General features: G+C 37.6%; 1 protein-coding gene across 9 annotated transcripts in view; it reads right to left on the bottom strand.

The window, feature by feature from the left end:
- The window catches only part of grip2b (glutamate receptor interacting protein 2b), a 200,801-nt gene that overhangs the window by 27,799 nt on the left and 146,755 nt on the right, over positions 1-26,247 (bottom strand). For all 9 annotated transcript variants that reach the window (XM_037532362.1, XM_037532363.1, XM_037532364.1 and 6 more), the window contains 5 exons: positions 25,911-26,100; positions 17,110-17,255; positions 16,798-16,878; positions 9,204-9,267; positions 6,254-6,399 (listed from right to left, as the gene is read on the bottom strand). In XM_037532362.1, coding sequence (XP_037388259.1) covers positions 6,254-6,399; positions 9,204-9,267; positions 16,798-16,878; positions 17,110-17,255; positions 25,911-26,100 — 627 coding nt within the window. The remainder of the gene's footprint in view (positions 1-6,253; positions 6,400-9,203; positions 9,268-16,797; positions 16,879-17,109; positions 17,256-25,910; positions 26,101-26,247) is intronic.

Genomic DNA, 26,247 nt, shown 5'->3' with positions numbered 1-26,247 from the left:
ACATTCCTTGAGTAGAAAATCAATTTGTTCTGAAGTAAACTTCTTTGTAACTTTGTAGTAAAGCATACTATTACCATTTACCATGCATTAGGCCTGAGTTGACTGGCAATTGTATTATGAGTCGCTGATATTTTCCACCTACTGCACAAAAGTAATTACAACCCCAATTCCAATGAAGCTGGGACATTGTTTAAAACATAAATAAAAACAGAATAAAATGAATTGAAAATGAAAATGAATCACTTGAATACACTACAAAGACAAGATATTTAATGTTCAAACGGATAAACTTGATTTTTTTTTGCAAATATTCACTCATTTTGAATTTGATGCCTGCAACACGTTCCAAAGAAGTTGGGACAGGGGCATGTTTACCACTGTGTTACATCACCTTTCCTTTTAACAACACTCAATAAGCGTTTGGGAACTGAGGACACCAATTGTTGAAGCTTTGAAGGTGGAATTCTTTCCCATTCTTGCTTGATGTACAAATTTAGTTGCTCAACAGTCCGGGGTCTCTGCTGTCATATTTTGCGCTTCATAACGCGCCACACAAATTTTCATTGGGAGACAGGTCTGGAATGCAGGCAGGCCAGTCTAGTACCCGCACACTTTTACTACGATGCCACGCTGTTGTAGCACGTGCAGAATGTGGCTTGGCATTGTCTTGCTGAAATAAGCAGGACGTCCCCGAAAAAGATGTTGCTTGGATGGCAGCATATGTTGCTCCAACACCTGTATGTACCTTTCAGCATTAATGGTGCCTTCACAGATGTGCAAGTTACCCCTGCCATGGGCACTAACACACCCCCATACCATCAGAGATAGAAACCCCTAAATTCCTTGCAATTGCATGTTGAGAAACACTGTTGTTCACAAAGTGGTGAACCTCGCCCCATCCTTGCTTGTGAACGACTGAGCCTTTCAGGGATGCTCCCTTTATACCCAATCATGACACTCAAATGTTTCCAATTAACCTGCTCACCTGTGGAACGTTCCAAACAGGTGTTTTTTGAGCATTCCTCAACTTTCCCAGTCTTTTGTTGCCCCTGTCCCAACTTCTTTGGAACGTGTTGCAGGCATCAAATTCAAAATCAGCGAATATTTGCAAAAAACAATAAAGTTTATCCATTTGAACATTAAATATCTTGTCTTTGTAGTGTATTCAATTGAATACAGGTTGAAAAGGATTTGCAAATCATCGTATTCTGTTTTTATTTATGTTTTACACAATGTCCCAACTTCATTGGAATTGGGGTTGTATATTGGTTATATAGCTGGTTTTCTTTTAATGTGTAACATTGCTTGTCTTTAGATCACTCTTTAGCAGTGCAAGGTAGATTTTTCTTCCCACTGGTTGTCATGCTTATTAAATTTCCATACATCGAATTTCTTTCCTCAGTAAACATGAGCCTTGAACAAGGCTTTTTTATGCTGTGCTTAGTTATAAAAACAAAAACACATAGCTACAGTAGCAGTGCCTTTAGGCTTTTTCACCCAGCTGACCACAGACATCAATAAACAGGATCCACCGTCTGTCAGTGTAAGGGGCCCCTGCAGTCTGTATTTATGGTGCAATGCAACAATGTGTAACATATGTAACATTAAATGTGTAAATATATTTAACAAATATTGTATTAGAAATTATTTACTTTTCCATCTACTTACAGTACAGATGCTCAGCCCCTTTACACAACCAAAGGTGCTGGAGCAAACAGAAAAAGTTTTTAACCCCCAGTGGTGGGAACCAAAACTGCAGACCACTATATTATCATTTCGATATTCCTTTAAGTAACAATCTAAGTCAGAGGTCGGCAACCTAAACATTAAGAAGAGCCAGATAACTGAAGTAATGTTTTACCATCTTGGCTGTAAATATGTCTCAGTATGTACTAATGTGCTAATATAAACTAAAAAAAATGCAGACTTACTTTGTTCTGCTTTAAACTTTAGCTCAGCTATAGCTGCTTTTCTCGCATCTCATTCCACAAAAGTAGAACAGTTTCTTCTACAATTTGTCTTAATGTTTAAGTTTTTACGAGGCTGAGGTCGCTTCTCTTTCGCCAGCTTCGCCATGTTTTAATTTTCCCGTTCCACCTCAAATGGTGCCTGAAGTGCAGGAATTTAACTGCTGCACAATTTAAGGTGGAACAGGAAAATTCGACCAGCAAGCTGATGAATAAGAAGCTGATTTCTGCTTTGTGACTTTTTAGTGTTTGACAGTTTCTCGATGCAGATTAAACATATCAGCTGGAGTGATTGAAAATGCAAATAAGTCCATCCAATTATTGATGTTCATCTTAAATCTTTCTTCTTTGTCATGTAGTTCGCTACTAGCTAGGTAAAATTGTTGTCTGCACGCCAGTCTTCAGGGTTAAAAGGTGAATTGGCAGTGTTTAAAACCATTAATGACTTAACTCCTGTGTTTAACCCTATTAATTGTTAAAATGTTCTGTTAGAAAGCTCAGCAAAACTTAATGTCACTGCAATGGAGGACTATTTTATTATTAACCTAAAGATCTGATTCTGCTGTGGAGCTGCAAGAGGGCAGAAAAAGAGCCACATGTGGCTCCAGGACAGCATGTTGCTGACCCCTGATCTAGATAATGCATGAAATATAGACTAGTTTACTAGTCTACTGTCTTTGCTATCTGCAAATGCTTCACCTCTTACTCAAAACAGCACTACAATGTAACATCCCTCAACCAGCTGTCCCCCCACAGGGTCATCGGGCTAAAGGAGTGACACAAAAGGTCAAGCCAGTTCAAATTTAATTTCTACTTCAAAACCACCAGACTGCCTTCCTCTCACGTACATGAGTCATCATTTAGGCCATATTCTCATTAACACAGTGAACAGATCTTTTTTCTTCAATCCAGCTGCCCTTTACGTCATCTTTCACAATGAACAGATCAATAGAAACATAAATCCAAAGTAATATTTTTATAATAGTTTTGATACTTCAACCAGAACTAAAACTTCAGTATGCAAAGTCACTCAAAGAGTTTTATATATAATCTAAACCACTGGGACCACAGCCCTGCATGTGATTTCAATAAGCAAGGTTCAGATCATGTATAATTCAAAGGCTGAGGACTTTAAACAGCATAGAAACACTGGGAATCTGCCCCTGGTTCATTCATGTGTGTGCAAATGATAAATATTAAGAGAACATTTCAATAATGTGAATTTATTCAGCATTAAATTCTCTTTGTATTTGGACAAGGCTTCCAAACCAGTCACCGAGGAGATAAAACTTCAGAATGAATGCTAGCAAAAGGCATTTTAAAACAGAGTGATGAAACTCAGAAATTGCCATCTGTCATTTTGACTGAAGAAAAGTGCATTTAAACCAGTAAAAAATATAAAAAAGTTCTATAAATATAAAATAAATATATATTGAGAAAAAAATATGGGTCTATGATAATACCAATTTTGCTATGACTTCACACAGCAGTTACAGACCAGATTTATTTCATTTCCAATGAAAATAGCCAGTATAAGTATTCATTTCTCAGAATCAGGAAAAAGCATCAAATATATTTAACAAAAAACTACACAGAAGAGTCAAACACTAAATCTAATACCATTTTTTTTTATTTTAAGAGACTCCACAAGGAAAATCTGCTGGGATATTTTTCCACACCTCCGAAGTTCAGTCTTAGAAGTTGGTTGTATTTTCTGCTTCTCATAATTGAACTAATCCACATTCAGTGAAGCTGAGGTCTGGACTCTGGGGTGGTCAGTCTATTGGACTTTTCATCCACTCTTTTCAAGAGGCTCACTTTCAGGTCTTCAAAAAAATCTGCAGGCACGCCTCAAACGTTCAGTCTTAGTAGTTGGTTGATCATTTTCTGTAGTAATCCAAATACATTCAGTGATGCTGGGGTCTGGACTCTGGGGCCAGTCCATTGATCAGCTTCTTTGTTTGTTGTGTCTCCTTTTCTTAGTAAGGTTTCTTGACAGCTACACGTCCTTTCAGACCCATAGCACTGAGGTGTCTTCTCACAGTTGAAGGATGGACAGAAACACCTGTGGATGTTTTCAGATCTGAAGCAGCTTGATTTTCTCCTCTCCCTCAAAGAGGAAAGCTTTAAGTGCTGTTTATCTGATGGGGGTTTTGGTGTCTACCAGGTCTTCCAGGTCTTCCACGTGGTTTATTCTAGTATTGGATATATATATCTCCTAATGTATCAAATCTGAAAAATTAGTAACTTGTACTTGGTGGCTCTTGCAACTGGAAAATGAAGGATGGTCTCCAATTTTTGCCCAATACTGTATATATATGATGCATCCAAGTCATAGCAACACTGCTTAGCCATGCATTCTCAACTTTTAAGTCAAAATTCTAAATGGCAAATGCAACACTCAGTGGAGCGCTGCAGGAAAAAAACAACAATTCATCTTCAGTGAGTGAGTCTATGTCAGCCCCTGGTGGCAGAGTCCAATACTGCATGTATGTCACAGCCTCAATATGGCCAACACATGTTGGCTTTGATTAATGTTCTTTAATATCCTGTAGCGTACAGTTGATTCAAAGCAGAGATATCTGCGCACGAGGCTGTGAGCTCCTGGCATCCAGTTTCAGACGAAGCCACATTTCCGTAAAAAAAACAACAACATGCAGATAAACATCATGAAAAACCTGTCAGAATGTGACGATACAAAATAAAGGCAGGAGAGTGGTAAGGGAGAAGAGCTGACAGCTGCATTCTGAAAATGATGTTTTCTGACTTATAATCAGCAAAGAATGTCAGTGAAGGTACAAACAAAAACCCCTGCACACCAGCTGCGTTGTTTTTATGTTTGATTTCAAGCATTAGGCCGCCTGACGACAATCCTTCTTTAGCAACCTGTGATGCAACGTCTTGCAAGGCTGAAGTAATGAGCTTGGTTTGTTACAAAATGTTTAAGCACAACACCTTTCATATCTAACCTTGATTTCCAGATGATTCTAGATTCATTGCACATTTGTCAGAGGTATAATGGCTGAATTTCTTTCAATAAAATCAATATAACTATGTGATTGTGATGGCTCTTGGTGATACCACAGTGGCTGGCAGACTCTATTCACGGTACAAATGAAAACACTTTGCAAACTCATTAACATGCTGCAAATTCAGAAAACTCTTTCATCAAAATGACTACATCAAAGCAACATTTCCACAATCACGCTGCAAATGAAGAAAACACAGACACAGAACTGCTGCAAAGCCAGTCACAACATCATAGAAATGAGCCACAACACAACAGAAATGAGCCACAACACAACAGAAATGAGCCACAACACAACAGAAATGTTTCTGATAGACTTAAAGGGCTCAAAAGGGATGGAGTATCTATGATGGACTGACAGAAGTAGAGAAGGCCACAGACACTCACATCCCAAATTCTTGGTTAACCTGGCTGGATAGCTTGTTCTTACATGTCACAGCTGTACTGTGGTAGTTCTCTGGTATTATATTTACATTTACTCTCTACAGTTAATTCCCATTATGATACAGTGACAGTAATAATCTGCTCAAATAAATGTTAACTTACTTTAACTGGTCTATATTTGTGCTACATAGAATTTACAAGTCTGAATGGCTCTGTCTTCTTTGAGTGTCCTCCAGAAACACCTCCATTGTGACTGGCTTATCAGCATTTCAGAAGTTGCATGTGTTTTCTGTTCCTGTAACACATTTGTGAAATGTGTTGTCATTTTGATGAGTATTTGATCTGTGTTTGGTGCTTTTTTGGAGTTTGTTGGGTCATCTTGGTCTTTATAGGATACTCTTCTTGTCTTTTAAGCAAACATCCTTGACCTTTATCTCAGCCTTCATGGACTTTTCAGAGCCAACTATGTACTCAAGGCTGAAGTCAGAGTCGGACGTGGAGCTACAAGGCTAAAGTTGCTAAAACATGAGGAGTCAATAGTCACCCACAACCTTTCCTGTAAACACATCCCCAGAACATCTCTCAACAAGTTCAAACCACATTTTGAGCTTCACTAAGGTTGTGCAGATTTGGCGATGTGGTTTGCAACTTAACGTGAACTATAAACAATGTTACTATGTAGCTGAATGATGGGGATCACTGAAAACACCTTCCTTCCCTATCACAATTGATATTATTCTGTGCTAAACAGACTTTGAAGATGAAATTATACATATTTTGCCTTGAAATAATTCTTTTTGTAATGGTTATCGTGAATGTAGACCTGATCAGGGCAGATAAACACATTTACATAGACACACACATACATCCTCACCAGAGTTGTCTTCATCTTTGCGGATCTTGAGCTTGACCAGGTCTTCACTCTGTTGAAGGATCTGCATAGCATCTTCCATGGAGCAGTTCTCCAGGCGAATGTTATCTATAGCTAGCAGCTTGTCCCCGGGCTCGAGGGTCCCTGTTCTAAAGGAGCAGAAGTGAAAACAGCTAATAAAAGCACTTTCTTTAACAACATGGGCAACAGAACAGTCACAGCTTTCTTGGGTTTCATATTCATAATCTTGTAAGTGGAGACCCTGACCACATCAACTGTCCCAACTGTTGTCTGCCCCAACAAAACTGATCTGGCTCATCAGCTAATTATCAGTCATAATGCTACTATAATAATAATAATAATAATAATAATAATAATAACAACTTGATTCTATCAAGTGTACTGGGGAAGAGAATAGCTGAAACTGTGCTGGGCAGTGGGTCCCTAGGACTACAGTTGACAACCACTGTTCTAGCATATTGCAACATTAAAGGGCAATTCCACCAGTTTTTCTAATTTTCTGTATAAATGTCAAGATACAAAAAGGTTATTCAGAGTAGTTTAGTGTGAAATGCTCCCTTAAAAAGAAACTTGCAGAGTCAGAACTGTTCACAATGGTGGTCATGGGAGCCAGACATCTGAAGCGTTTAATGCCTCTAAAATCTCCCTCACTGAATCTTCTTGGTGTTCTTAGGTTTTGGCCTAAAAACTCTTTTAAAAGCATTCATGGCAGAAAGGTACATACAGGATGTTGTGAAGCAAAAAAAGAAAATATTTTTAGACCATTATTTCATCATTATCAGCATCACATATAAAAAGCTGAGAAGACATGTATGTCAAGTAAATAAAATGGCTTTGTTTACATTGTAGTTATCACAACCCCGGTTCCAATCACCACCACTGTAAAGAAAATCATCAGTGCCTTTCTCTACAATGAACACATCACACTACTCTGAATGAATGTGTGACAGTGATTAATTTACGCAGAAAGTTTGAAAATGTACCTGAATTTTCCTTTAAAACAACCGATCTCAAGAGAATATCTGACTAAAATAATATGCTCTCACAAGCTGAGCAGTAAAGCCTTAGTTAGGAACAGCAATGCCCATCTGAGGTTACTTTCAAAGAGCATGTGGTAAATATTACCTACTGTAATATTTCCCCAAATTACCTCAGATAGCCTGGCACGAAACCCCGCAGCCTGGATGTTCAACTTAGCATTAAGGTGACAATCAAATAGTTCCAAACAAACAAACATAAGTAACTAGCTCCCAGTTAACCCTTGTGTTCTGCTGACACTGACTTCACTGCCTTGTTGCATCTGAACTCAGAAAATTGAAAATAAGTGTATTTTTTCAGCTTTTAAACAACAAACTAGGAGTTAAAAGTTTGCAGGAAGGTGAGTAAATATAAAATTACTATAACAATTTATTATTAAGGCAAAAAGAGGTATATATTATATATGTTTTCTCACACTTGCGCATATATATATATATATATATATATATATATATATATATATATATATATATATATATATATATATATATATATAGTCTTTTCATTAGTAAAAATCATTTATAGACTAGGAAAATTATATAGGCCATCTAGGCAAACTTCAGTTTCATTCTGGATTAAAATCATGGATTGGTAATCACTTGCTTTGGACCTCCCCAGCTAAAACTAATCGAGCTCCAAAATGGCGTAATATAGGGGATCATCAATCTTGTCTACAAAGGGCTGGTATAGCAGCTGTTTTTCAATCCAGACAAGCAGAAGCTCATCTGATTCTATTTGGTTAACGTCTACTAAACGCCCAAACCCATTTCTGATTTTTACCCCTACCCTTTGTTTTCGAGTGTCACTTTGGCCCTTGGAACTAAGTTAAGGGGTAGTGGTTGAAATCTTCCCTATGAAATGGGAACATCAAATAAAGAAGAGCATTACTTCATTAACAGGCTACTAACAGTGCTCTGTAGGTGACCCTGCCAGTCTGTAGTGATAACAGAAGAGGGTAAAGTTCAGCAACTTTATTTACATTTAGGGAATCATATGCCTTCAAAGAGGGGATATGACAGTTATTTGTTATCACCCACCCATAATTCTTCAGTGATATAAAGCTGAAGTCAGGTATTTACCAGCTTCTTGTCCAAATTTTCCCATTCCACCTTAAATAGTGCAGCAGTTCTGATGCCTGAGGCACCAGAATGTAACTGCACCATTTAAGGTGGAACAAGAATATTAGCAAGCTAGCTACAAGACATCAGCAAACTACTAGAGATTTTTCATGTTTTTTAAGAAGAAATAGACCATAATACATTGAAACAACATTAAAGATAATAATATGGTTATCGTCATTTTTAATGGAGGAAATACTCTCATTTGTGCATTTCTTTAGTCACTTTTACCGCCATGTTTTTTCTTTTTATAACACTCTGCTTGGAGGGCCATGTAGTCCTAGCCCTGCACTAATCTCAACAAAGATCAGGACACCCTACCCTCTAGACATGAACGCACAAAAAGGAGGGATAAGGGCTAAGTGATAGAGACATAGGATGAAATGGGTCTGAGCCATTGTCTTCAAACAGCTAGTTGGGGGGGGTAATACTTTGTCATCAACCATCCCTCAACCCCCACAATTATCTTGTGCAATTCCTGCTTGGTTATGATGAAAACCTGTGGCCACACAGGCCCTTTAGGGATAAGATTGCTGACCCCTGCTCTATTCTATTTTGGAAAATATCCTTCTGTTTGCATACAGAATACTTTTATTTCTGATGCCCAGTTCACTGTCCAAGAGGAACGTTCCAGGTGAATGGCACCTGTTCTAAACTACAGAGAGCGGAAAAAAGATTTTTGAGGACACATTGCCCTGCTTGTTCAGAACTACACATTAAACAAGTCCCTTTATATGTTAATGGCACTGTTTCGGTGTCTGTAACACTGGCCGTACCTGTGAGCCATGCTTCCTTTCTTTATGTCTGATATGATCAGAGGCTCGCCCGGCTTTTTACTGGCTGTTGGAGAAGACAATGCATCATCAGCAGCAATGTCAAACACTCATCCACCCACACGCACAAACACCAGAGACAGCACGATGATAAAACCGGAACACTAAAGCGGTTAAACTGGAACTGCTGGAACAGACATTTCTTCTATTCAGCAAGGATGCAATATAATGGCACACTGGAAAGTGATGAGCATGTTAAAAAGTTGTACAGCAGCACACAGTCAAAGGTTTGGGTCTACCTGCTCAAGAAGTGTTTACTGTAGGGCAGCATTCATAAGGCTACATAACACCTACATAAGCTTGGCATGACTCACTTAAACCTACACAACAGATGCTAAGTCAACTTGACATCAAAGTTGGCAAGGGCAACAATAACAACAAACGATGCCTATTGGAATGAATGTTTATTAATGTTTATGGAGGTCTATATATGTGTCATGGAGCCTTATGAACACTGCTCCTAGAGTAAAAGTGTTACAGCAATTTTCTTCATTTGTCCTATTTCAAAATGACAGTAATGACATCAAAACTATGAAATAATATGTGCAGAATTAAGGGAAGCATGCAAAAACAGAAATCATGCCAATGAATGCGACACCTCTTACATTTCGATCATAATACAGGCTTTTGAGGGCGACACAGCAGTGCACGTTCACCACATTTTAGTGTGTTTTTATTTTTCCTCGCTCTGTAATGCTACTCCTTTGAATTTTACCAAAATATATCGCCAACCCATGAATCCTTACAGATAATCAAATTCAAACTTAGCCAGAAATGCACATCCCTTTACCTTCAAAACACATTTCAGACATTAAAGCTTTGAATGCAAACAACTTTAAGATGACATCAATGCTTTAAGAACACTATGTATGTGAAAAGTGATCAAATTTTGAGGTGACTTTGCAAGAAATAATTGAAATAGATCACTAGTGTTTTTTATCATTTAATATTTCTTGATGTTCTCCAAACTGTTCTTCACCTTGAAACAGAAATTGTGACCACAGGACCAAGCAAATATGTCTACAGTAGGATATAATTTAATGTTTACCTTCCTGTATTAGGAATTTGTTTATTTACGGTCATACAGACATGTAAGCAGGTTAAAGGAGTTATGTTTCCATGACTAAAAAATAGGTAAGAAAAAACTTGTTGAAATTAACTGGATTGAATCTATAGTGCAGCTTAAACCTGAAGCATTAAACAGAGATGTGCTTTGATTGTGCTGTGTACACAAAAACAAGAGCACCCCCCAATGGCCGTGCATGAAAAAGACCACCAGATGACTAAATGTCAGTGGCTCAGGCACTGTTAGGCGCTCAGTGAGAATGGAAAAGCTGCATGATGGATGTGAGCAGGGACAGCAGCAGACTCCTTCAGGCTCGACAGGGAGAGAAAGGATTAAAAGTAGGCAAGGCTCTTAAAGCTCAATCCTGCAAATAATCTGAAAGTAATAAATATTAAGTGAATATTTCAATAATGTGAATGTATTCAGCACTTAAATTCTCTTTGTATTTGGACGAGACTTAGAAACACCCAGGAGACAAGACTACAGAATGAAGCACTTTAAAATTTAAAACAGAATGATGAAACTCAGACACTCAGAGTCATCTGCTGTTTCAACTGAAGGGAGAAAATGGGTGTCTGGCTCAATAAACAAGAAAAAAAATGATATATATACCATATATATACCATATATACCATATATATATATACCATATATACCTACCTATATATATATATATATATATATATATATATATATTTATATATTTATATATATATATATATATATATATATATATATATATATATATTTTTTTTTTTTTTGGCAGGAAAACTATATATATATATATATATATATATATATATATATATATAGTTGTATATATATATATATATATATGTAGTTTCCTACCTAAAAAAAACATAAAAAATAACATCAACAAAAGAAGGGGAAAAAATCACCAATCTTGAAAAAACAGACTTCTCACATTGTGCAGAACTAATGAGATCACTAACAAATTACAAATTAATGCACATGCCAGACATACACAATTAAACAGAAAACCACCTCCAATTACTTGAATAAGGAATGAGTTTATTCATAGTCTTATAGCAGAGGTATGGACTCGAAAAAATCGAGAAAGACTTGGTACTCGACTTTGACTTCAACACCAGTGACTCAGCCTCTGACTTGGACTTGAGCATCAGAACTCAGAAATACTCGAGACCCAAAGTGGGAGAATCGTGGAGAGGATGGGACTCTACACATTTGATTATTTTCCATGTGAATGGATTCATAAACTGAATAAACAGCAAATCATCAGAAGTCCATCACTGTGCTTATGTTTGGTTTATTTTATTATGGACGACAAGAGAAGCGTTTAGAGTTCAAGTTCACCTCCATAAACTGGAAACAAGCGAGGCGTGAATGGCATCAATGCGCCCAGCTCAGTGCTTAAACTTGTCTTACTGGAGAAACTCACTACATGATCTGACCTTTTTCCTCGTGGTAGCAAAACAAAAGACACACAGCTCCCAGTGTTCGACTGATTTGAACACTTTCTACAGGTAATAAAAGCAAAACATTCACCACGAGGCTGAAGTTGACTTGTTATTCGCCAGCTTTGTATTGGAATTTGCCGTTCCACCTTCAATGGTCCAGCAGTGAGGCTGCACATATGGAAAATTTAAATAAGAAGCTGCTGGCAAAAAAAGTCACCATCGTTTTGCTGTCTTTTCTGTGAACTGTTCAGGTTGGTCATTTTGGTTTCTGTTGTGCTCTAAATTCAATTTAAACTAGTGGTTGTTTTAAGCTAGCTGACCCAGTTTTTATTGACCCTACGCACCCAATTTTCCCCAAAAACATCAAATATGAAGTTGTTTTTTTAAATTAAGTTCAGTAGTACTTTTAAAATTCATTTCATTTGTAGTTGCACTACTCTGTGTAAAGAGTATGTCTGTCATGGTTATCTGTGTATCAAATAATAAATTAAATAATTAAATAATAAATTAATATGCAGCCACACACTGTTAACTTGCTGTCATTACAAGGCTGCAGAACTGTTACCATTATTCAGTGTTGCGGCCTTAAATTAGCTGAAGAATGCAGACGGACTTGTTTAGGACTCGAAGATTAGGACTACTGACTTAGGACTTGACTTCGGTCTCGCCTGTACTGAATCAAGACTCGACTGTCTTGATTTGGGACTTGTGTGAAGGCTTACTTGTTACTTTGAACTTCATGACTTGTTCCCACCTCTGTCTTATAGACACGGAGGTAAGCTTATATACAGTACTGCACAAAGAGCCCTGAGAAAAACGCATGTAAAACCCATTTAAATGTGCAGTTAACATTTATCTGCTCAGAAAAACATTCATTTTAGAATAAACACAAATACATGTTAATCGGTTCTTCATTATGTCAAATTAGGAGTGCTGGTGCTGGATTTGAGCAAATCTATGTGATGGTTGGGGGTGTTGATAAGGGGGTAACCAAACCCGGGCTCCTCTATTCAGCTCATCAAATATCGACTAATAAAGGACTTTGCTGCAAAACGCTTCATAGGACAATTACAATTTGTTTCCTTTCCTCATTATATGCATTGTTGTGAGAGACTTACATCTGATATGTATCAATGTCGCATGAGTAATACCACCTTTATTACATAAAAAATATTTTCTATTAACATCAGCTCTTATTCTTTTCATAAAGTCACTATAACCAAAATTCTAACATATGGACATATGGATAAATACTTTTTGAAAGCAAGAAATGCTTGTTAATGTTTACTTCATTAATGCATTTATTTTAATGATATATGGTGTTTTTACAAATACATATTCATTGTCTGAATAAATGGTATTAAACAGTTTGCCCAGATTAGTATTTTGCACGGTATTGTGTGGACATATACTCCTGTCAAATATATGGACATATTAACATATTTATTTACATATTTATATACATAAATTTCCCCAATATTTGACCATATATCCCATAGGGATCCCCATATATCCCCTATAATTAGCCACATATTGGAAGCAGCACAACTTGACAAATGTGATTTATTGGGAAACGCGGATCAGATGAATGAAACACATCTGATGTTACTTTGTCATAACGATGACATGAACATGACAGCTAACCGAATGTCTGATGTTATAACGGCTCACTAGAGTACAATTATCAAAAAATAGACTGTACGGTCTGTATGGTAACACAGTTATATGACTGAAATAAGTCTGTCATGTCACCTGAGTCCCTGCAATGAAATATACATATATATTAAATCACTGCTTTCAGAACAAAACCTTGTATCTCCAAAATGATAACTTTACAGTACAAGAAAAAAACTACTTTACTTTTAATGTAAGTCAAGGGAATAAGACTTTTTTCCAAGTCATTTGGGACATTTCTTGTGGTTCACTTATAATAAAATTTGCACACAATGTAAAGAACATTGTCAAATTATGTCAAAAACTGAAAAATAGAGATGCAAGGTTAAATTCCAACAGCAGTGATATATGACATATATTGTAAAAATCATATAGGCATGGTATGGCATCGTTTGATGCCTTGTATTTAAAATAAAGGGGTCACTAAAACGTAAATCAAGCATAGCTTGGCCTTCAAATGTAAAAGGATGCACAAAATAAAATGCTTATATAAAAAAAAATATATAATCCAAAAAAGCATGGAATAGATAATACATGGTTTTCCATTGGAGGGGCTCAACTCATGACAGCATATAACATCTGCCATGACACATTTATTGCATCCCTGTTAAGGTTATTAATTATCTACAAAGGACCATTCAAAATAAAGTGTTACCAAGTAAAGTGTCACCAAAGTTAAAGGTAGTTAAATGCAAAACTGTCAGAAAAGCATTTGGTGGACTAATGATAGTGTTGGACATATTGTCGCTGTCCAAAGAAAAATGCATCTCTATTTTTGTAGATTTTTAGTTTTCTGCATCATTTGAACATGGTGGTTGTCCTGTACACCGTGTGAAAATTTCATGACGAATGGACCAATAGCAATGCTCTAAAACTACTTGGAATAAAATCTCTTCTCATGAACTTACATTAAAACTGTGTTTTAAAGTGATTTTGCACTCTCCTGTAAACTTACCATTTTGGAGATACTTGTTTTCTTTGGACAGGGATGCTATGCAAGATGCTTCCTGGCGACATAACCAAGTCTTATACATTCGTCCTGCTCATCACCAACACACACATATTACAGCCCTATAATGCTTAGCTCAGTGGCCTCCTTTTAGAAGGAAAAAAAAGATGCTGCATGAAGGAGGAGAAGCAGCCATACAGAAGAGCCAGCAAGCTCAAGTAAACAAGCCCTGAGAGAGTCTGGCTCTGCATAAACAGATCCACTGCAGAGCACACTCATTTTCCCAGGGTAATTCCATGACACGGGCACTGACTGCAGTCAGAAGGTTAGCCAGAACTTTTTAAAATGCACATCTCATGAGAAAACCCATGCTGGCATGTTTAAATGGGGAGTAGCTAAAAATCACTACTAAAGCACTACTGTGTGAGATTATTTTGTGTTTGTTATCGGAAATCTGAACAAATGTTGAATATGGTGCTGAGTCTTAAACAGAGCAAAGAACGTAACGCAAAAAAACCCAAGACAGAGAAAGTAAAAAAAAAAGATTTAGAAAGTGATTAGTACATTAATGCAGTGCAAAGTACTGTTACATCCAGAGTTATCCTTGTTAAAGATGAGTTATCAAATAATGTTGTTGTTTACCAACTTACTCTTACACTGGATGTCCTTTATATTCTCTTTGGAAAATCGATGCTAAATGGCACTGTGTCCAAATTCAGGGGCTGTGTTTTTCGGAGGCTGCTTTTGAAGGCTGAATGCGTCACAGAGGAGCTTCTCCAGCCAACTTATCTCGAGGTTCATTGTGTGCCCGCGAGGATTCCAGAACATGGCGGCATCAACAGAGGAGCAAAGAGCGGCTGAGGAATAGTTACCGATACAAATGTTTTAAAAGCCAATCTAATCAGTCTAAGATACATGATGTGCCGGTGCAGGTGCTGGTGGTGAACCATCTCCAGTTCTAATAAATGAAAAAATAAAAAGCTAAAATCAAGGTTTCTGGTTCCATCTTTAAAGAACTTCATAAGAACTTAACAGTAGTGGTGTTTCATGATGTAACGGTAAGGCTGGGAACAGAGGTGCTGTGATGCAAACAGGAAATCCACCTTAGAGCAGACCCTCTCATTTTAGTTTGGTCTTCATGGGTCTAAACATCCTCCAAAGAACATCCTTTGAAGGATGCAGCCCCTAGATTGGGACACACACTGGATGACAGACTTCTCCAGCAATAAAAACGGACAAACTTGTAAAGCATTAAAATAAATAATTTGCCATTGTTTGCTTGTCAAGTATGAAAGTCGAAACTAGTCCTGAATTGCTCAGGTCACTTTATTGACCCAAGCATGCAGCTAGTCTACACAGTTCACTGGTTAATATAACTAATAATGCTTGAGCTGGTAATCGGGAGAGTCGGGAGAGTCTAGCTAGCATTAGTTTATAACATATTGACTGCCATGATTTGAGATGTTATTATTAAATGGCCACCTTGTTTATCTATGTGTAGATTGTTATTTAAGGTGGAAAAGTCAAGAAGATGCCTGTATACTTTTTATTTTTGTTGTATAATACCTGGTTCTTCCTGAATTGAACAACGAGATGTTTGGCATCCCTAAAAACTCAACAGTCACACTTTATTTTGATGGTTCTCTGTAGATGATCTACATATATTAAAATCATTAACAACATTTCTGGTGTTACTCATTCGACTATCAACAACAATACGGTCTGGTTTAGGTTTATGAGTAGGTGTAGATTTTGCCCTAAGGTTAGGGTTAGGGTTAGGAACAGATTGATAGAATCTTCTATACTTGACTTCTAGTGCAGTTGCCTTTAATATTTAGTTGAATGTTACTTAAACATATAATGAGCATCTACAGTGGACCATCCAAATAAAACATTATCAAATCAACATCCAATTTACTTCACTGCTGCAGTTGATGGCAAAAATAGAGGAAAACTGAATATTGATTTATTTAATTTATAGGTAACGTCTTCTCCCATTCACTGAAAGCTTTTTACCTTTATCCAGCAAAGAAGCAGCAGTCGCAGTAGCCTGCTTTTATTGTAAGCCTCGTCAAGTTTGCTCCTCTCTGGAAATGGACAATGCTCCATCATGCTAACAACATCTTTATAAGTCAATATCTTAATAAGGGGGTAAAAATCCCTCTACATTCTCATTCATAAATGTCACTACTGCTATTCTTTTCCGACTATGATGACTTCTGCAAAAACAAACATGTGAAAACACTCCATTGCACACCCAATCTTTGACTGAAGTGCTACATCCCTGATGTAACACCGTGCTGTCATGATTCATTCTTATTAATTGTAGCCTGCGGCTAATGACATGCAAGGAAAAATTCCATTGTACTTTGAGCTTATCAATGATAGATAAAAGAACTTGGATCTTACCACTGATCGTGATGCCAAGCTCGACTCCTCTCTTCTTAGGCAGCTTCACATGGAAAGTACCACTACTAGGCACTACTGACTCTGTTGAAAGGGTAGAAAGGGCTTGAGTACAAACTCTTACCTAATCTAACCTAATAATATGGACCCGCACATCAATTCCTCTCTACACTGCTTATATATTAGTTTTATAGTAGTTACCACATAATCAGGTGTTGTTACTTATTAATGAATTATTAAGTGTTAGAATTAATATTTAAATAATAAGTGTTTAAGGTGTTTTGAGCTTGTTGAAAATGCGATGCAGTCACAAACCTGCTACATCAAACTCAATCTCTAGTATGACCTTATTGGTCAGTGCAGCATCTCGAAGCAGCTGATTGGCCTCCTCTAGCGTCCCGTCTTCCGTGGGAATACCGTTGATGGACAACAGCCTGTCTCCAACCTGCAGGAGCCCGCACCTGCCAATCACATTCAGGTCACATTAATCCTGTCGTATGTCTCATCAGTGATGCATTCAGTGGCCTTGTGTTCAGCCCCTTTAACTGGATAATATCTGCCCCCACAGTTGTTGGTGTGCAAACATCAGTATAACATGGATCAGTATAAAATGGATCAGCATGTGGAACTGGATGTATCAGTGTGTTGCTGTGTTTTCTATCACTATACAATACTGTGAAAAAGTCAGAGACCACTCTTTTAATGATTTAATTTACACTCAAAACAGTCTGTAAGTACAAGTCCTTCATTTTTCAGCAACAGCAGAAAATTAGGCAGAGCATTCCACAATTCAGTTCATTATCATATTTTTCCGCATTATTGTGTCACCTCTTCACCTTTATTACAGCTCCCTTTCTTTTCATGAGACTCACTTTCTGTTTTCTTCAGGGAATCTGCTGGGATATTTTCCCAGTCTCAGATGTTGTCTCAGATGTTGGTTGCAATTTATGCTTCTCACAATCTAAGTACCCAATTGCAAATTTAGATTCATCGCTCCATAAAACATAAAATGAGGTCGTAATTATTTTGAGATGCTATCTTGTTATTTTCAGGTACTTTCTCATTATTTTGAGCTGTTTTGTGCTTTTGCGATAAATATATATATATATATATATATATATATATATATATATATATATATATATATATAAATAATATATGCCTTGGCATCTCAATATGATGAGATAAAATCTCAAAACAATATCTTAACATCTCAAATTGAGACCTCAAAACAATGACTTAGCATGTGAAACTGATGAGATAATATCTCAAACAATAATGTCACAAATTAATTAGATAATACATCAAAACAATGACTTCTCAAGTTGATGACATAATATCTCAAAATAATGACTTAGAATCTCAAAAGAATTAAATAATATCTCAAAATAATGTTCAACTTCTTTTCTATTTCCTTTTTTCACTAAAGGCTTCCTGAATACAATTTACAGCACTATAGAAATGCTTATTTTGTTCATCAGAGCAACAACAGAAGTAATAACAGCAATGAGTAATTACAGTATAAAGGAGACGAGTATACAGTGGGTTGCAAAAGTATTCATACCCCTTGAACTTTTCCATATTTTGTCACATTACAACCACAAACATAAATATATTTCACTGGAATTTAATGTGAAAGACCAACACAAAGTGGTATACAATTGTGAAGTGGAAAGAAAATTATACATGAATCAAAACATTTTTTACAAATAAAAAACTAACAATTGTGACGTGCAAAAGTATTCAGCCCCCCTGAGTCAATACTTTGTGGAGCCACCTTTTGCTGCAATTACAGCTGCAAGTCTTTTAGGGTATGTCTCCACCAGCTTTGCACATCTAGTGACTGAAATTCTTGCCCATTCCTCCTTGCAAAACAGCTCAAGCTCAGTCAGATTGGATGGAGAGCGTTTGTGAACAGCAGTTTTGAGATCTTGCCACAAATTCTCAATTGGGTTTAGGTCTGGACTCTGACTGGGCCATTCTAACACATGAATATTCTTTTTTTTAAACCACTCCATTGTAGCTCTGGCTTTATGTTTAGGGTCGTTGTCCTGCTGGAAGGTGAACCTCCGCCCCAGTCTCAAATCTTTTGCTGACTCCAACAGGTTTTCTTCCAAGATTGCCCTGTATTTGGCTCCATCCATCTTCCCATCAACTTTGACCAACTTCCCGGTCCCTGCTGAAGAGAAGCACCCCCAGAGCATGATGCTGCCACCACCATATTTGACAGTGGGGATGGTGTTTTCAGAGTGATGTGCAGTGTTATTTCTCCGCCACGCATAGCGTTTTGCATTGTGGCCAAAAAGTTCTATTTTGGTCTCGTCTGACCAAAGCACCTTCTTCCACATGTTTGCTGTGTCCTCAACATGGCTTCTGGCAAACTGCAAACGGGACTTCTTATGGTTTTCTTTTAACAATGGCTTTCTCCTTGCCACTCTTCCATAAAGACCACATTTGTGTAGTGCACGACTAATTGTTGTCCTGTGGACAGTTTCCCCCACCTGAGCTGTGGCTCTCTGCATTTCATCCAGAGTCACCATGGGCCTCTTGGCTGCCTCTCTGATCAGTGATCTCCTTGTTCGGCCTGTAAGTTTAGGTGGACGGCCTTGTCTTGGCAGGTTTACTGTGGTGCCATACTCTTTCCATTTCCGGATGATGGATTGAACAGTGCTCCGTGAGATGTTCAAAGCTTGGGAAATCTTTTTATAACCTAAGCCTGCTTTAAACTTCTCCAAAACCATATTCCTAACCTGTCTGGTGTGTTCTTTGGACTTCATGATGCTGTTTGCTCCCCAATATTCTCTTAACCAACATCTGAGGCCGTCACGGAGCAGCTGTATTTGTACTGAGATTAGATTACACACAGGTGGACCCTTTTGAGTCATTAGCAGTCATCAGGCAACTTCTGAATGCAATTGGTTGCACTCAGGGAAAAGGGGGCTGAATACTTTTGCACGTCGCACTTATTAGTTTTTTATTTGTAAAAAATGTTTTGATTCATGTATAATTTTCTTTCCACTTCACAATTGTATACCACTTTGTGTTGGTCTTTCACATTAAATTCCAGTGAAATATATTTATGTTTGTGGTTGTAATGTGACAAAATATGGAAAAGTTCAAGGGGTATGAATACTTTTGCAACCCACTGTAAGTGGCAGAAATAGCTTTAGCATTACAGGGTTAAAATGAGGTCAAGCATTACCAACTATGCAGCTCTCAGCTTCTTAAAATAACCAAGAAAAACATGGAATCTCACAGAACACATGAGGCAAAGAACATGGATAAGAGTCCTCCAAACCACATGTTTTATAGCAGAGTAAACTCTCTGGAGCACCTTCAACACCAAAAAAGACAATCAGAAACTTGCAGAACAGCAACAAAAGTGCCACTGCAGTGCCAGTGATCCACCCGCACCAACACAGAATCTGAAACTGTGGAAGCACGGCTCCTTTAGCAGAATATTAATGGACTCAGCTAATGCTACTTTGCAGCGCTCGCCGCGCTCTAAATTTAAATGGATACGAGAATATGCACACGTTTAACTGTAATGAAATGGAAATGAGGTCGAGGTGAGGGCTTTGCGAGTCCTGCATTCCAATCAGACCGAAAAAAACTAAATGAATCACGACATCAGAAACACAGGAATAACACGTGTATAACACTGTTAACAACAGACACTGAATATTACTGTCGTCCGTCACCACCTCAGAGTGACTCATCACTGCAGTCAACGCAGGCAGGCCTCGAGCCAAACACAGCGCCATCTAAACCACACACTGTACACACCACGGCACAGTGTCAGCTTCACACTGCATGCAAGTTTGAGGGCAAAAATCAACATGGCACTGTATTCATAGTATAGAAATGGTAAATAGGCTCTGTAAATAACCATCTACAGCACATTCTTCAAACAATTTGAAAAACTTTTTCATGACGCAAAGAACACTTTAATCAACCAAAGGGTTCTTTGAGTGTTTACGGTTCTACATGGAACCATTTTCTTTATGAAAGGACCCTTGTAGAACCATCTTTTTTAAAAGTGTACACGTTCTGACTTGAGATTGGTTCAGACTGATGGAGAACGTGTTGTATATGCTTCTTTAAAGACCCTTTTTGAAGAGCACCCAAAAGGCTTCTATTGCTATGATGTCAAGATTGATACTAAACCGTCTGAGTGTCATATAAAACCGTTATCAAAAAGGTTCTGTAAAGAACCCTTTACAGCACGTTCTCCATCAATCTGAAGAACACTTTCATGATGCAAAGAACTTTAATCATACAATTTTCCACTAAAGAACCCTTGAAGAACCAGCAATGTTAAAAAAAACACAAGTACACTTGAGATGAACCATGAGCTCTACACTGAACCATTTCATACTTAAATGGTTCTTTGCATAGCAGACTGATGGAGAATGTGTAGTATATGGTTCCATATGGGACCTTTTTGAAAATGTTTCATATAGCACCATCAAGAGTTCTTCTATTGTAACAATGTCAAGCTTGCAACAACAGAAGAACCCTTTTTGGTGCTATATAGGAAGTAAATGTACAGGAAGAAGACTGACTTGAAGCCACTGTGAAACGTGAACTACAATCAGGGGAATTATAAGACCACCCACATGAGCTGCTGAGGCCCACAGTTGAGTATGCTACACCATGAGAGAACCCTTGAGCACTGAAGGGGGGAGTACTGACCTACTGACCTCTGCTCTCAGACCAATCTGGTCTGTGGAACTGTGGCTAAAAGGTCTAATGGGCTGTAGAAAAAGACTCAAGAATTCAAATAAGGTTGAAAGTGTAAGAAGGATGCTTTGCGCTCATTTTCTGAGAGAGGAAACAGAGACTATAAGCTGCAGTCACATACTTCAGTTAGGTCAGAGTAGGACTGCATGATACCGTCACGAAGTGGGGTGTTTGATAAAGCTGTTGATTATCACAATGAGGAAAGTGATAAATTAGTAATAAATAGGTGGACTATTTTTGGTGTGTACACAGAAATCCAACCTCTTCTGTATGCAAATTAAAAAACAATACAAAATTACCTTCTGCTATGGTGGAAAATAAAAATAATGAAACATTAATACTTATTACATCAAAACTTTAAGCATATTTTGTGCGCTATAGGGCTAAACAAACATACAGTACCTCTAATGCGAAGCACTGCTCTTATGAAGCATCAAAAGCTGTTTGACCACTAATGGTGTACCCTTGTGGAGAATGTATAGCTTGCAAAATAGCTTCAGTCTTGAACAGCTGTTTCAATTTGTCAAATTGAAAGCTGCTGGTGCTCTCAGGTACAAATGACTGACCATCCCAAAGTCCAGACCAACAGTTTTCTAAAGGAACCTCAACAGCAAAACAAACACAGCTCTCCTTTCAGTGCTCCTTCAGAAGCTCCGCCAGCCAAATTCATGGATGTGCATTGTCAAGACACTTTTTTAGATCTTTGTGGCCATAAAAGTTATGCAAACATTGCGCAGACAGAAAACATAGAGTTAGAATGAACAATGACACAGCAAGTAATGTAGCTAACGCTAGCTTGGTAGTGGATTAGCAAACTGTCGCTACAGTTGCTGCTGTGACGCTAAAAAGTTGCCACCACAAGCAAACAGGGCAAAACAATACTGACCTATTAATTCTGTGACATCAAAAATGGGTTAAGGTTACCCATGTGTCCAGCAGGAGCGACCTCCTCATCCCTTTTCAGGTAACTCAAATTTCAATGAAGTCAGCTTCTTTTTCCAGCAGCTTTTGTGATGAATTTTCACATTTCATCTGAAAAGGTGCAGCAGCTAGACTACATTCCAGCACCTTAGCTTCTCGATTGAATTTTCATGTCCGCCTTAAATTGTGCCCTTTCGCTTAAGACTACTAAGTGACTTGGACTTTACTAAGTATTTCAGTAGTGACTGTTTTGGTAGTGATCATTTCAGCTCATTTTGAGCAGAACTCACAAAAGGCTAGCAACTATGTGACTAGCAAGCACAGCTTTGAACAGTTTACACATAAAATCATGACATTTTTATTAAAACGCAAAAAAGTTTACTTTATTGCAGAAAACATGTTTCAGTAGTGACAGTTCTTGAGACTTTAGATCTTACTGCTCAACCTGTGGCAAAGAGGGACAGGGGAGCAGTCTCTTTGTGTCTCGGTCTCTCGGTTTTGGTAAGGACATGAAAATGTGGGATAAAAAAAGAAAGAGTGAATTTTCACAAATTCAGGGGTTAGGGCTTGGGACAGACATCTCTCTATAGAAAGTATCCTATAAATTGTGGGGATTTTTTTAACATATTTAGCTTAGTACTATCTCAATAAAATAAAAATGTATGTAGAAAATAACATAACATTACATTACATAACTTAATAAATATCTAAAGTCTGAATACTTGTGATATGACCCCAATTAAGTTAAAACCCCAAATGTAAATTAAATGATAAGAAGTGAAACTGTCCCAGCTCCTCATCTCTGCTGAGCCTTGACCCAGATTCTGAAATAATATCAACTTGCATCGAGCCTGATAAGTGTTAGCATCTTTCCCTCAGAGCCTGCGCTTTCTTTTTCCCCTCTGCTTCCCCAGCTTGTCAGGCCCCCTTTCAGCATAATTTTCATACAATCACAGAATGTAAATGGGTTCGAGTCACCCTTCAGGATGTGAAGGGCCAACAGAGAGATGAGATGAGGTGAGATGAGACCGCTGCGAAGCGGGGGATGAATTGGAACGCAGCCCACACAGCCCTGATTCTTAGGGTAGTTGATGGATGCTAGACAGATTGGGTGTAATGTATACTGCAATACACTCATCATTGAATAAGTGCATGCGTGTGTGTGTATAAGTGAGAGAAACAAGTGTGTGAAAGTGTGTTGTCAGCCTCATGTGTGGGGGTGGATTATGAGGATCTACTTTTGAAGCTAAATCATTTCTCCAGCCCCTCTGTTACTTACACTGTTCTTTTGTTTTTTTTTCCTTTTGTTTTAGTTTTCTTTGTACAGTATTGTCCAAAAATCAGAGGTCACCCTTTTGTTTACTTCATTTCCAGCCAAGTCTATTTACTACAAATGAAAAAATGTCTATTGCTAGTGTATAATATATATGTATAAAAATATAAGATCAATAAGTCATTAAGATCAGTGCTACACATTGTAATTATCTACATAGTGTGCTGTTGTAAAGGACAGGCTCCAGGACTAATCAGACTACATTAGTTATACGAGACTAGGCTGCACAATGTGCTTTTTAGGGCTCACGACTGGCTCATTGGTATAAAGCAAAGTATCTGTGTAATTTTCCCCTAAATTCCCCACAGACAGCCTAAATGGCCACATCAGTTGTCAAGCCATTGGACACACTCAATGACAACGACAATAACAACACTTAACAAGCACAGTAATGTCTATTAGCAGATTTTTATGTTATTCCATCAGCATGTAATTTATTGGAAGAAGACTACTACTACTACTGAGAGAGCTCCAAGTTTAGCCATTCACTCCACAATTATTACCATCAGACTGTAAAACTACACACACTGCAGATTCATACTGGATTAAAATCACCCACAATTATTACTGTCAGACTGTAAAACTACACACACTGCAGATTCATACTGGATTAAAATCACCCACAATTATTACTGTCAGACTGTAAAACTACACACACTGCAGATTCATACTGGATTAAAATCACCCACAATTATTACTGTCAGACTGTAAAACTACACACACTGCAGATTCATACTGGATTAAAATCACTCCACAATTATTACCCTTAGACTGTAAAACTAGACACACTGCAGATTCATACTGGATTAAAATCACTCCACAATTATTACTGTCAGACTGTAAAACTACACACTGCAGATTCATACTGGATTAAAATCACTTCACAATTATTACTGTCAGACTAAAAACTACACACACTGCAGATTCATACTGGATTAAAATCACTTCCCAATTATTACCCTTAGACTGTAAAACTACACACACTGCAGATTCATACTGGATTAAAATCACTTCACAATTATTACCCTTAGACTGTAAAACTACACACACTGCAGATTCATACTGCATTAAAATCACTTCACAATTATTACAGTCAGACTGTAAAACTACACACACTGCAGATTCATACTGGATTAAAATTACTTCACAATTATTACCCTTAGACTGTACAACTACACACACTGCAGATTCATACTGCATTAAAATCACTTCACAATTATTACAGTCAGACTGTAAAACTACACACATTGCAGATTCATACTGGATTAAAATCACTTCACAATTATTACCCTTAGACTGTAAAACTACACACACTGCAGATTCATACTGCATTAAAATCACTTCACAATTATTACAGTCAGACTGTAAAACTACACACATTGCAGATTCATACTGGATTAAAATCACTTCACAATTATTACCCTTAGACTGTAAAACTACACACACTGCAGATTCATACTGGATTAAAATCACTTCACAATTATTACTGTCAGACTGTAAAACTACACACAATGCAGATTCATACTGGATTAAAATCACTTCACAATTATTACTGTCAGACTGTAAAACTACACACACTGCAGATTCATACTGGATTAAAATCACTCCACAATTATTACAGTCAGACTGTAAACACTACACACACTGCAGATTCATACTGGATTAAAATCACCCACGATTATTACTGTCAGACTGTAAAACTACACACACTGCAGATTCATACTGGATTAAAATCACTTCACAATTATTACTGTCAGACTGTAAAAACTAGACACACTGCAGATTCATACTGGATTAAAATCCCTTCACAATTATTACCCTTAGACTGTAAAATGACACACACTGCAGATTCATACTGGATTAAAATCACTTCACAATTATTACCCTTAGACTGTAAAACTACACACACTGCAGATTCATACTGGATTAAAATCACTTCCCAATTATTACCCTTAGACTGTAAAATGACACACACTGCAGATTCATACTGGATTAAAATCCTTGAATAGGGTTTAAGACAATAGTGGAAAATGAAGGTTGACAGTCTTTCGGTCAGCTCTTCAGTGGCTGTGTTAAGCTCCCGTGATCGTGTGTATGGCTATAGGTGTGTGTCACTCACTTTTCTGCCGAACTGTCAGGCTCTATAAATCGGATGAGGGGGGGTGCAGAGAGGGTCTCTGTGGCGAATATTCCTCCTTGCAGCTGAACTCCAAAACCATTTAGAGGATCTCCTCTTAGAGTGACCTCACTGGACTCTATGTGAACAATCTGGCCTCCTGGACCCACTGAACTGGAAGCTAAAGACACCGCTGAAAAAAAAACAATATCGATATGACTGACAGGTATGACTTTACAGTCTGACAGACAATTTTGATGAAAAAAAATGCTTACAAATATTCAAACAGTTAAAGTTCAGTTTAAGAAATCTAATTTACACAATTTCCTCCTTTACCCAA

Source organism: Pygocentrus nattereri, chromosome 21, assembly GCF_015220715.1.
Source record: "Pygocentrus nattereri isolate fPygNat1 chromosome 21, fPygNat1.pri, whole genome shotgun sequence".
Taxonomy (NCBI): Eukaryota; Metazoa; Chordata; class Actinopteri; order Characiformes; family Serrasalmidae; genus Pygocentrus; species Pygocentrus nattereri.
This window is presented reverse-complemented; position numbering and strand designations above follow the sequence as displayed.